Here is a 12709-nt window from a genome sequence, read left to right on the forward strand (position 1 = left end):
TGCCACTCACAAGAGCTGCAGCAGAAGTAGGGGCCAGAGCAATGTGGATGGATTCTGGACCCAATTCCCACGCCAACTTCAGGCTAGCACATGCCCAGATCAGGTTGGGTGTCACTGCACATCAGCTGTGAGACCAGCTTGAGATTCAGCAGATCCCTTGCTGGTTGGCTGAGCCCCTCCCTGCCCTCAGAGCACCCCGCTTCTGCTGGCATGGATTCCACCAGTGGGCCTCCTCGTCGTCTGCACATTTGGTGGCTGGCAGGAAGGCAGCTTAGCTGGGAGAGCTGGGCAGAGGGACAATTCCACCTCATCCAACCCTCCCATTCCCAGCTTAAGAGTAATGGAAGCTTGGATTGCTCTGCTGGTTATTGACCAGACTTTACAATTCCAAGTTACTGTTCTTCAAATGCTCACATATTGTTTGATAAATGGAGGTGATCATTTACGGCATACAGTAAAATCTATGGTTAATGCGGCAGGCTTTTGGTGATCACTGTGGGCACATTGGTTTCTTGTAGAACTACTATATCAGAGTGATCTTTGTTTCAAATACTACCCAGTATTGGCAAACATGCCTAAAGACTTTTGGCTTCTGCACAGTTTTAGAACATGCAGAAGGAAGCAGAATAATCAGGGATACTGTATATGTTTGGGCATGCCCTAAGCCTGGCAGCCAGAAAGCTCTGGTTTGAAACACTCTGTACGATCCCTATTCCTCAACTGGGGTGAATTTATGAAGGAGTGATCCAAGGTGTTTAAAGCAAGGGATGCGGGTGGCACTGTGGTCTAAACCACTGAGCCTAGGGCTTGCCGATTGGAAGGTTGGCGGTTCAAATCCCATTGCTCAGTCCCCGCTCCTGCCAACCTACCATAGCAGTTCAAAAGCACATCAAAGTGCAAGTAGATAAATAGGTAGGGAGGTAAACGGCGTTTCTGTGCACTGCTCTGGTTTCACCAGAAGTGGCTTAGTCATGCTGGCCACATGACCTGGAAAAACTGTCTGCGGACAAACGTCAGCTCCCTCAGCCATGAAAGTGAGATGAGCACCGCCACCCCAGAGTCGTTCACGACTGGACTTAACTGTCAAGGGTCCTTTACCTTCACCTTTAAAGCAAGTGAATCTCCCCTGTTCCTTCCTTCCTTCCCATGTTAGCCTGGCTGATAATTAGGCCTTATAAGAGAACCTGAACTTGAGAGGGTCTTTGGGAATGATGAACTCAAAAGAATAAAAAAAGGAAAGGTTTCTTTTCTCTCTTGGTTTACCGGAAGTAATTCACAACAAGACGTGAAACAGATCCATCTAAAAGTCATGACACAAATGAAAAAGAGAGGAGGAGGGAAGAAAAGTTGTTGCCCCAAGTTTTATTGATGTGGCAAAGTTTGTGCAATGAGCAGCTGGGGAAACAGTTGCTGGAGTGGGGGAGACAAATGGAGCTGATTTATCACAGGCTTGGGGTGTGTGTGTGTGTCCCTGCTTCTCATCTCTCCCTGACAATGAGAGCAAAAGGGAGCCAATGGGATGGAATAACCTCGCTTCCCAACTATTCTAGATACCGTGGCCAAATGAAATCATTGTGGCTGGATGACAGTAAGGCAGTCCATTTGCTTTCCTAGCTTACCTGTTTAGGGGCAAGTATTCCAACTGAATCTTATCACTAGCCTGGATTTACTGTATCTGGGATTACTTTGTCTTTAAAAGCTTTTGAAGTTATTCAAATGGGGTAGTTTATTATCTGGCTGCCCTCAAAACAATGAGAACTGATATGTTTAAATTCAAGCCACTGTTTCTCCAGTGCTGTTTGTAGTGATAATGGTTTTTCCATTTTAAACTTTCTAGATCTTACATGCAGAGTTCTTTCATACCAATTGTTCCGTGGAATTCAGGGCATCTTCAAGATTATAGGCTGGCTGAGCCTGTCTTTATGGAGAAAGCTGCTCTACTAGTAGGCCAGTACAATTGTCTTTGCTCTCAGGTTGCTAAAATTATGGGTCACTCGAGCATGGTTCCAAATTATTCTGTCATTGCAGAAGGCAGTGGGAAAGCGCTTTATAATTGCTATCAGGAAGAGTTGTGGTTCTGCGGCACAATCCCAGGTTCAGCCTCTTCCTCCTATCTGAAAACCCTCGAGAAATGCTCTCAGCCAGACAGATAGTATTGAATTAGATGCACCAATAGCTTCCAGTATCCCTATTGATAAGAGCAATTCCTTTCGTAAGCCTTTCTACCCAATCAGAATGAGGCCATTGCCACCAATTCCTTGGACAGTCTCATGACATCTCAAAACAAGCCTTTGTGTATGATGATTCCATGATAAAGATGGCAGTCTGAAGCCAAGACAGGAGTGTGTCTGATCTGATATCTAAGTGTCCCTTTCCATTACTTACAGACTGTACCAGAAAGCATTAGTAAATTAGTTACAACCACACTAGCCATTGTTGTATTTTCCAACTTTTCTTCTTCTTCTTTTTTAGTAGTGTGCTTTTTATATTTACTGCGGGAATACTTTGGCAAGCCTGGAAAAGCAGGAATGAGCCAGTTTTCTGGGTCAAGTTGCTCTCACTGCATTACACAAGCAGCTCTTTTCTGAGTGAGCATTGTTCCCAGAACATATTTGTGAGGCACACTTAGACAATAATACGGAATGCTCTTTTCCACACAGAAGTTTTGCAACTAAACTGGCAGAAAGGGGAACCACAGTCTTTATTGTTGTTTTAAAAAAGTTGCATTATAATTAAAAATCCAGTTTATCATTTCTGTTGCTCTTACCGATTCTTTTCTTCCATTGCCAGTTCAGTGCTAGACCACTCCTCCTCCCTGAGCTAAGTTAACCCTCCACCATGCTATGGTGCCTTCTTATCTCGGATAGCTCAGTGAGGCTCTTAATCTCAGGGTTGTGGGTTCGAGCCCCACGTTGGGCAAAAAGATTCCTGCAATGCAGGGGGTTGGACTAGATGAGCCTTGCGGTCTCTTCCAACTCTAAAAGTCTATGATTCTTGTGTCAGGATTACCCAGGGGTGCTGGCATGGAGAGAAACCACTGGATAGCCTTCAACAATACGGCTTGCACCTCCCATGCCATCAATCAGAATATTGAAAGAAGGTTGCCCTTGGGAGTAAATCATTCTCTCCGTGGTTATAGGTCTAGATCAGTTTTTTAACTTTGAAGTTCCTGGGTGTGGCATCAAAGAATAAATTTGTTTCTTTCTCCCCAAGCCTGTTCTTCTCTCCCCACCCCAATCTAAGAGCATGTTGTTAAACAGCCCTGAAAAGATTTCATCCTCAAGTAACCCAGCTTTTGCCTCAAGCCCTCTGGTGACAGCGATTATTTTGCTTGTAGAACAAAAAAGCTTCAGGGAACATGTAACCGGAGAACTGGGATAGAGAGCGTTGACCGACAGTAACCCCTGAGCACGGGTATTCGGGAGAAAAATAGGAAGTGTTTCTTTCTTCATAACTTTTCTTCTCCAACCAGACTGGTGTCCTGCCAAATCAGGGTCTGAGTAATAGAATCATAATGCTGAGCGGCATAAAGGCAGGGGAAGGGTGCGGGAGGAGGGAGGCTGCAAACCACAAAATTCAGAAAATACAGTGCCTCCGCCTTCCTCTCTCGTCTTCCACCCGCCATTCCATTGTGGCGGAGATTTGAGGAGTTCTCCTTCCATCCCTCTTGGCATGCCGAATGTCTCTTGTAAGCGAGCCAGCTAATAAACATTTTTTTAAAGTATCAGGCAGCCTCGCAGACCAGCATCGGCTGCCCCCTCGGGATCTGGAATGTGAGCTTCCAAAGGCTGCGCTGGCATTGCATTGCTGCCTCTTTTACCCCAGAAGGTGTTCTGCGCTTTGCACCTGAGCTCCTGAAGCCTTTGCAGCCACGTCGTTTTCCGCGGCTGAAAAACATACATACTGAGAATGTGCCTTTATAACATGTTAAAGAACAGGGTTAAAGCTTTCGAGCTACACAGGTCTCCTCATAATATTCGCTGTTTGAGGGAAAGGGTGGGGGTGCCTTCCATAATGCAATTGTGCCCACCCAGAGTGTATGATTTAGATGAGTTTGTTTCAGAGTGCCAGGGATTCTTCAATATGTTGATCAGTACTGGCGCCATACGTCTTACTCTGCTTTCCTTTGGACCACATCAGCGAGACCGAGTTGGGAGGGGGGGGTCTTGTCATCTGGGCAGCCCAGGACCTCCATACACACTGCCCAGGCTTGTGCCCTAGGGGAAGTCACTTCTGTGCTGCTAACGCAGTAGTTTGACTTCACCCCTGGAGGCGCACTCCATTGACTCTCGAGACAGATGGATGACAGCAACAACTGGTGGATGAAGTTCCCCGAAATACAGTGGTGCCTCGCAAGACGAATTTAATTCGTTCCACGAGTCATTTCGTTTTGCAAAAAAATCGTCTTGCAAATCGCGGGGTCCCATAGGAATGCATTGAAATTTCTTTTTTTGCCCACAGGAACACATTGATTAAATTTCAATGCGTTCCTATGGGAAACCGCGATTTGCAAGACGGATTTTTCACAAAACGAATTCGTCTTGCGAGTCACCATCAGAGCGCAAGACGCATTCGTCTTGCGAAAAATTCGTCTTGCAGGGCATTCGTCTTGCGAGGTACCACTGGACATCTTTCCTGCCACAAACACCGTGTGTGGATTATGGGAGGGGAGAAGCAGAGGCAGCCCTGAATAATACCCACAAGTCCAATCACTGACTCCTCCAAATTTTAGGCAGATTCCCCCCCCCCCAATTCATAGTCTTGTAAAAAGTGTTGTTTTACTTCAAGGTTGTGTTGTATCTGTAGTTCCTACTTCTGTTATCTTTTTTTAAAAACTGTAATTTAGTTGAATGCATTGTTTTATGTAAACGATACTGTGACTTTAAATGGCTGTAAGCTTCCTAGACACTGGAAGGGAAGGAGAGAAGTTTTTATATTGTATTGTGTTTTTAATGTTCGATTGAGAGTCACCCAGAGTGGCTGGGGAAACCCAGCCAGATGGGTGGGGTATAATTATTACTGGTATTATTTATATGAAACAAATAAATAGGAACAAAATAAAAACAGCAGCTGGAGGGGTACATCATAAAGCTGCTGAGGTTTTTTTAAGGTCAAAGTTGTTGAGTTTGGTTTGGTTTGTTCAATTTATAAATATTTTTTTAAAATTATAACACTCCTTTTTGGACATCTTCCCCAATTTGCCAAAAATCCATCTGGACACCATTTTTCAGCCTGGAAACCCTATGGGAGGACTGTACCTCTCTTGATTATCCCTGTTGATATCTAAGCACCGAACATGGGTGGAACATGGGTGAACAAAGCAATGCAGAGCTGGGGACAAGATACATGGCCTTAGAGCTGGGGAAGCAAATTTGGCACTTTCCAGATGTTGTGGCCTACAGCTCCCCAGCTGGCATGGCCAATGGTCCTCAACATATGGAGGGCAACACATTGGTTGTCCCTGCCTTAGAGGAGCATAGTGGAGAGATATAGATAAGGAAGCAATGGGAGGTCCTCAGAAGAGGTATGGCATCAAATCATGCCTCCCTGGAGCCTCCAAAACAGTAGCTAAAGGGGCTCGTTGCAAAGCTTAGAGGGGAAGCATCCCATGCAGTGTACCACCAAACACTACACACTCCATAGTTACAGGATTTATCCTCAATGTATATTATTCAGTGTGAAAGGGAAGCCCAGGCTCACATGCCATTTTTATTGTTGCAGTCTGCAAATCCAAAAAGTGGTGTAGAAATGTTTTCTGCGCATAAATTATACAAATAAAACGTGACAGTGTGAACTGGCTAACCAACCTGGGAAGCCTGAGAAGTATATCTATGAGATGTGAGGGGCTGTAGCTGGAAAGAAATGTCACCTCTCTCTTCCCATGATTGTGAATAAATATTTTCTACTTATGCAGCAGAGCAGGGGAGCGGGTTCTGGCTAATGGGAACGTCTCTGTTACAAAGTGGTATGATCTTTATTCCAGTTTTAACTGTTACAGTTTCCCCCCCTAAACAGCCCTAGCAGTAGTTTGGTAAGGAGAATGATACATAATTTTCTGTTGGACAATTCTTAGCCTCTCACTCCCCCAATTCCATCCAAATTATAGCCTTCGAAGGGGAAAGTGCATGACAGGTTTGATGCTGTAATATTGACATACCCTCTCTGAGTTTCAATTTGTGTTGAATTTTGGAAAAACAAAACGGTTTTCTTGTTACCTGGCAGGTGTGAAAGTCCGAGATTTCCTGGTTGACAATGAGACCTTCTCTGACTTTCTACATCACAATGCTTCCCTACCAAAGTTTGTTATAGAAGAAATCCTGAATGCCGAGGTCAACATCCAACAGGTAAGAAAACATTCTCATGTGTAATATAGAACGTATACTGTCAATGAACAGCACTTGGGAAAAAACTCTACAGTTCTCAATTTGAATGTCATGAATTGTGAATGTGATGTGGAAAAGATGATTTCGCTTGAGTCCCAGGAGCGATTTATAGATTTACAACCTCTGGTACATGTTTCCAGGTCATTACATCTGGCTACCGGATAAGTGTGAAAGACCTTTGCAATTCAACCAAGCTGTCAAAGTTTGTCAACATCCAAAACCCAGTGGTAGATGTTCTCAGCAATGCCTTGATTTGCTCCATTCCTAAGGAAAAGCTTTCTGCTGCAGAGAGAGTGTTTCAGGACAATCTAGATGTCATGAAGCCATTTATGGTGAGTGTGTTGGCTTGAGTATTTTGAACTGTATTCACCAAGGTATAGTGCAAGTTTTTAAATCAGCAGAATATCGTGGTTCACATAATATAGCGTACCCTGTTACAAAAACAAAAGGCAAACAAACCCTTTCCACATTACATTTATCATTACACCTGGATTGCAGGAGACCTGTGGCCAAAGATTTGGCTGGTTATTTCAAATCACTGTGTGATTCCTTACGTCTGCAAAAAGAAGGGAGAGAGTCCAAAGGTCAAAATTTACTACTTCTGTGGTCTTAATATCTAAAGCTAAATATTTAGGTCTGGTCTAGGCATCCCTGTAACAGTAACCCATGGTTTGAAAACCAGGAGCCAGTCTTGGGATACATATCCCTTTCCCCTCCTTCCTTCCTTTATTGGCATTTGCCATGGTTTAGATTAGAATTACATGTGTTTTGATGTTAGCCAGTTTTATAGTAACCATGGCCCCATCATAACTAGAGTTTGAAAACTTCATTCGAAGTGTGTTTGCAAATCATATTTATGAGGGAACCTGGTTAGCATATGTCCAGCTGTAACTCTAAACCTTAGTTAATACTCACAGAAGAATGGAGGAGTTATTCGCTTCAGAAAATGGAAGAGGGAGGGGTATAGATTTCAGATCTCCGAGACTAGCTTCAGATCTGTAAACTATGGTTTGGGGGGAGCCAGGGTTACATTTGCACCAGTTCCCAATTTAGCATAATAAGATTGTATTGCTATTTATTTATTCAGTGTCATCAATGTACGGTGCATTATATATGGTAACATAAGCAAAACAGACTAATCCCTGCTCCCAAAGGACCGACAGACTTAACTTTTCTTAAGCAGCCTATGAAATGGCACGACTCTGCCCATCAGATTTTTTTCACCGCCTATTCAAATAGAGCTGCATGTCAAAGGGGCAACTTGCTTCCCGCAGGAGCTGTTACTTTCCTTAGCTATAAAGCTATGTTAAAAAGCTAAAGTGGGAGCGAGCTGTTCAGAAATGATGGAAGCAATAGAAACCAACACTCTTGTGGACCAGCACGTGAATGCCTGGCTAAGTGCAAAGCAAAAGCTCTTTTTAGTTTTGATATATCTTGGGGGATACAGAATTACGCCTCAGTTGTTTGGCTATTCACCTAGCCAAAAGCATAGGATATCTGACACTGGAGTCATATTTCTGCTCTGTCTGGAATGTAATGGTCAGCTCTTTTTAAACTGTTATTGTTTTTCACTAAACTGCCTGGACTCTTATATTTTTCCTTGTCATTTGCTTGTTTGTTTGCTTGCTTGAAAGCCTATCTCCTGTTCTCCAGCCTAAGGGTTACTGGGAGCAGCTGTAGTATTAGAAGGCAGCAAGCCAAACAGCAAATGACCAAAAGTAATAAAATTCCTGCTCATTGAAAACCAATCGGCCTAAATTTTAGACTCCTAAGGTCCGTGCACCAGAAAGAAATGTTGCTTCTAGGGAGAGATTTCCAAAGGCAGGGTCTTTTTTGTTGTGGTGCCTGCCTGGCTTCAGAAGGACATCTGAGGAAAAATGTTAATGCTTGACAGGATTGTGCAGGAATCTCATTGCACTAGCCGTACTTAAGGGACTGAACATTTTCTTGGGGTTTTTTTCTGTATGGCGATAATAGTGCTTAATTGAATTAAGTAGTTGTTTGTTACATTGCAGTGCTTGGAAATGTTTTCGATATATGTATTGTAACTTGCTTTGCTTTCCGAATGAAAGGCTTGGGTTTAATGTGATGAATATAAACCCTCTTCTATAAACCATAGTGCAAATTAGGACCAGAGCTGGAAGCCAGAAATTAAACAAGTTGAGCTTCCATTTGCAGCTAAATGAAAAGCTACTTTCTTATCTTAGGGAAAACTTAGGGAAATCTCGTGATGCTGCAAGTCAGCAATATTATTTATTGGGAAACCAGTGCCGTGGGAAATGTGAAGGACGCCTGTGTGTTTGTCTCATGCCTGACACTGTTGAAGCGAAGAAGGTTTGAGTGGGAGACCTTGGGGAGTCCCACTTAAACCTCTCTGTACTTTCTAAGGAAATGTAGGATTATAAGCATTGTAAATAAATAAAATTATGGTTCAGGAACCTAGAATAAAAGGGAGGGGGAAGGAGACATAGGAAGAACAGCTTTGATGAGTCAGAGCAATGGCCCACTGTCCGTCATGAGCTACGCTTTACCAAACACATCAGTGGAAAACTACCCTCAGTCATGAGATGTTAGCAGTCACTTCCCATTACTTTATTGCCAGGACCAGTACAAATGCTGGTGGGAGTATGGGTTTAGGAATAGATGGTGGTAGTGATGTATATGAGCTTTTGCTTATTAATTCATTTATTCCCTTCTTTTCAGCTAAGGTTGACTCCCAAAATCGCTACAATTAAAATCCATCATGCGTTGCCAAGCCAGACCCAGATATTTGTGTCCCATGGGTCAAGCTTTCCTACCCAAACCTATTTGGCTCTCGGCTTGTTCTAAGTAACAGGGACAGTGAACAATGATGATGATGATGATGATGATGATGATGATGATGATGATGATGATGATGTTGTTGTTGTTTCTATACTGCTCTTCATCCAAGAACCACAGGGCGATTTACAATATAAAAACCACAAAAATACATAACATAGCAACCAACAAAACAAATAACTCCCCCAATGATATTCCAAGCCTTCTCACCAGTTCTGCTATTTAAAGTATATAATATTCACCTGCCCCTCCAATTTGCTCGGCACAGACCCAATCCGGACTCCCCAACTCTTCGGTTAGCTCTAATAAGAGCTCCGGAGCGAGGAGGGTAGAAGTCGCGGGGGCCATTTTGAGCGGCAACGTTATTCTAGCAGGGAGAAGCTTCAAGCCGAAGGCAGAGAGCGCTGGATTCTTCCGAAAATAAAACGATTGGAAAAGACTGTAAGTAACCTCACGATTTGGATTATAAAACAATTTGGTCTGGGAGAGAGGGGAGAAAAAAGGAAGCCACCCCCCCCCACGGCAACAAAGAGACAGTAAATAGAAACCCGAAGCCATAAACAGAAGATTTGTAATTCAAAAGGATCCCTCAAAGGCATCAAAGAGAATATCCCCTTTGATGCAGGGTGAAAAGGGGAGAGAGACTGTGGTTTATGACTGCCCTGCAGCAATGAGGTAAAGCCTAAGAAAAACCTTTCTTTCCCTCGGGAGCCGGCAGCCTAGGCAATTCAGTGAGTTGATCAGGATTTATAAGTCAATTTTTACTTCACTTTGTATTTCTGGACTTTGTGGAATTTCTTTTTTGGCTTAAGTGCTTGTGAAATGTGAGTTCGAACTTTATTGTTAACAAGACTTGAAGAATGCAGCCAGCTTGTTAAAATGGAGTCGAGAAAATAAACTGTGATCATATTCCACCCCACGTGATAAGTTTTGACCTTGGCAGGACTGAAATATGTCAACAAAAAAGTGTTCCCCTGAGTTCCAGCGGTCTGTTTTGACCTTAATGTGGGAAACAAGAATAGAGTTATGTCAAGAGGAGACACGACGACAGGAGTTACAGCAGAAATTTCAGGAGGTGATGGCGGAATATGATTTTCTAGGAGATGAAGCTTTTGACACTGAAAAAGAGCAATGTGAGAATGACAATGATGGGGAAGGAAAAGATGAAGATGAGGACTGTGATGATTCAACACAAAATGAAACACACCATGAAAAAAATGATGACTCTACTCTACAAAAAGTTGGATGGAGTGCCCTGTCTTTGAGGGGGGCACGATTGGTATTATTGGAACTCCAGAACGCCCACAGGGAAGAAGGAAAAAATATGCAGAGAAGAGAAGAAATTCAGGGGTCCTGTATGGTGACCTGGATGGCAAGAGACTGTAAACAGGGGGTGGGGTGAAGGGAAAGTGATGTTGTGATTATAAGGATGGATTAACAGGTTTATAACTGGTCTGCTGATTTTGGAATTTGCTGGATTGGGGGGGGTGGAGCCGGTAATCGGGGATGTAAGGTTAAATTGAGAATAGTTATAGTTTTAAAAGTGAATGGATTTTGGAAAATGTGAAAATATGGAGGCTTATAGAGGGAGAAAAAAAATTAGGCACGGGAAGAGAAAATGGGAGTTTGAATTTTCAGTGATTTGAATATTAGATGAAAATGTTAACAATTGATTTATAAGTTGTATAAGATACAAAGGTGTATTTTTATAAAGTAAGAAACTGTTGCAGATGATAAAAAAGGGATGAAAACCGGGGAAGGGGGGGAGGGGAAGCCCATAAAATATGGTTTTTCAACTATGAATGCAAGAAAAATTTTTCTGTTTTGTATTGTTTTTTTCTTTTTCTTTTTTTTCTTCGCCCTTTCTTTTTCCCCTTTTTTTCCTATTTCTATTTTTCTCTTTTTTTGGTATAACAATAGATGGTTGGATGGATGTCCTCCTGCGTACTGCCCTGGTTTGCTGGAGCTCCCTGGTGGCAGGGGGGGGCTTTGGGGTCAGGGGAGGGGGAGGAGGACAGAAATCCAAGCATAAAATGGACCATTTCTGACTGTTCACAAACATGGGATACTTCTGTGGCAGGGGAGGACCCATGTGGGTGGGTAGGAAGGAGGTGGAAAAGGGGTTTAAGTATGTACCGTTTTTTTGTTTTTTTGTATTTTGTAAAATTAATAAAAAGTATGTTTAAAAAAAAAAAAAATATAATATTCACCTGCCCCTCACCTCTAGATACTGCATATTTAGATACATGAACAGGGCACGAGGAGATCTCTAAAATTATGAAGAACAAGCCAGGCGTATCCGTTATGTAGAGTGAGGCAGTGGCCATGTGTCTTACTTTAGAGAGGTCAGTCCTCTGTTTGAAGGCCCTATTTGAAGGGCTGTCAGGTCCAAGTATGGTTTAAAGGGGCTGGACCCTAAGAAGGGAGAGCAGGGGCCTCGGATGTTGCCCTTCAACACTTGCTATTCCAACAGCAAACTGGGCATGCAAACATGTCACCTGGTCACAGCCTTCCATATGATGGTGAGATGTATTGTACAGTTGTACCTCGGGTTACGAACTTAATTCGTTCCAGAGGACCGTTCTTAACCTGAAACCATTCTTAACCTGAGGTACCACTTTAGCTAATGGGGCTTCCCGCTGCCAGGGCGCTGCCGGCATGCGATTTCTTTTCTCTCCTAAGGTAAAGTTCTTAACCCAAGGTACTACTTCTGAGTTAGCAGAGTTTGTAACCCGAAGTGTTTGTAACCTGAAGCGTTTGTAACCCAAGGTATCACTGTACAGTGGTACCTCGGCATCCAAATTCCTCGACTTCTGAAGGTTTTGACTTACCCGGAAGTCTTTTTGCTGCACGCGCGTTCTGCGCCTGTGCAGAAGCGCAAAATCGCGCTTCACGCATGCGCAAAATGGACGCTTCGACAACCGAAGGTTTCGACTTATGAAGAGCGCCGTGGAACGGATTGCCTTCGTAAGTCGAGGTACCACTGTATTTCTATTTAAATTTTAGCAATTTTGTCTGCATTTGCTTCTACGAATTTGTGTTCCCATACGGAAATGTTGCGCAAATCTGTGTCCGTTTCTTGATCCTCCACTTTTGGTGATGCCTTTCCTCCTCTAGCGAAAGCTTAAGTGGGACTACTGCCTCAGGTGGTAGATGTAAAAAGACTGGAGAGCAGATATTGCTATGTTGTGCTACATGGCCTGCCCTCCATTCTTAATCTATCCTGGTACCTTCCAATGCATTGGAGGGTACTGTCTGATCAGCAGTGTTGAAATAAGATCGAACTCCCAACCTGATTAGCTTTTGTACAGTCACAAAAATGATTCAGGCCAGCTCTGGAACGGAAGGAAAGCTGTCATCTCCAACTAAACGTATGATGATAATAATAATCGTGTGGTCATAAACCAGTAGGGTAGGCTGTTAGGGTGTGATGACCTATGAATGATTAAAAAAGGTTGGAGGGATATTTCTCATGAATAATCTTGACCCAGTCTTTTATTATATTG

At 43.2% G+C, this 12709-nt stretch overlaps 1 protein-coding gene across 4 annotated transcripts in view; it reads left to right on the forward strand.

Moving 5' to 3' along the window:
- The window catches only part of ABCA1 (ATP binding cassette subfamily A member 1), a 107973-nt gene that overhangs the window by 41282 nt on the left and 53982 nt on the right, over positions 1 to 12709 (forward strand). For all 4 annotated transcript variants that reach the window (XM_035097202.2, XM_060268672.1, XM_035097200.2 and 1 more), the window contains 2 exons: positions 6223 to 6344; positions 6524 to 6715. In XM_035097202.2, coding sequence (XP_034953093.1) covers positions 6223 to 6344; positions 6524 to 6715 — 314 coding nt within the window. The remainder of the gene's footprint in view (positions 1 to 6222; positions 6345 to 6523; positions 6716 to 12709) is intronic.

This window comes from Zootoca vivipara, chromosome 16 (assembly GCF_963506605.1).
Source record: "Zootoca vivipara chromosome 16, rZooViv1.1, whole genome shotgun sequence".
Taxonomy (NCBI): domain Eukaryota; kingdom Metazoa; phylum Chordata; class Lepidosauria; order Squamata; family Lacertidae; genus Zootoca; species Zootoca vivipara.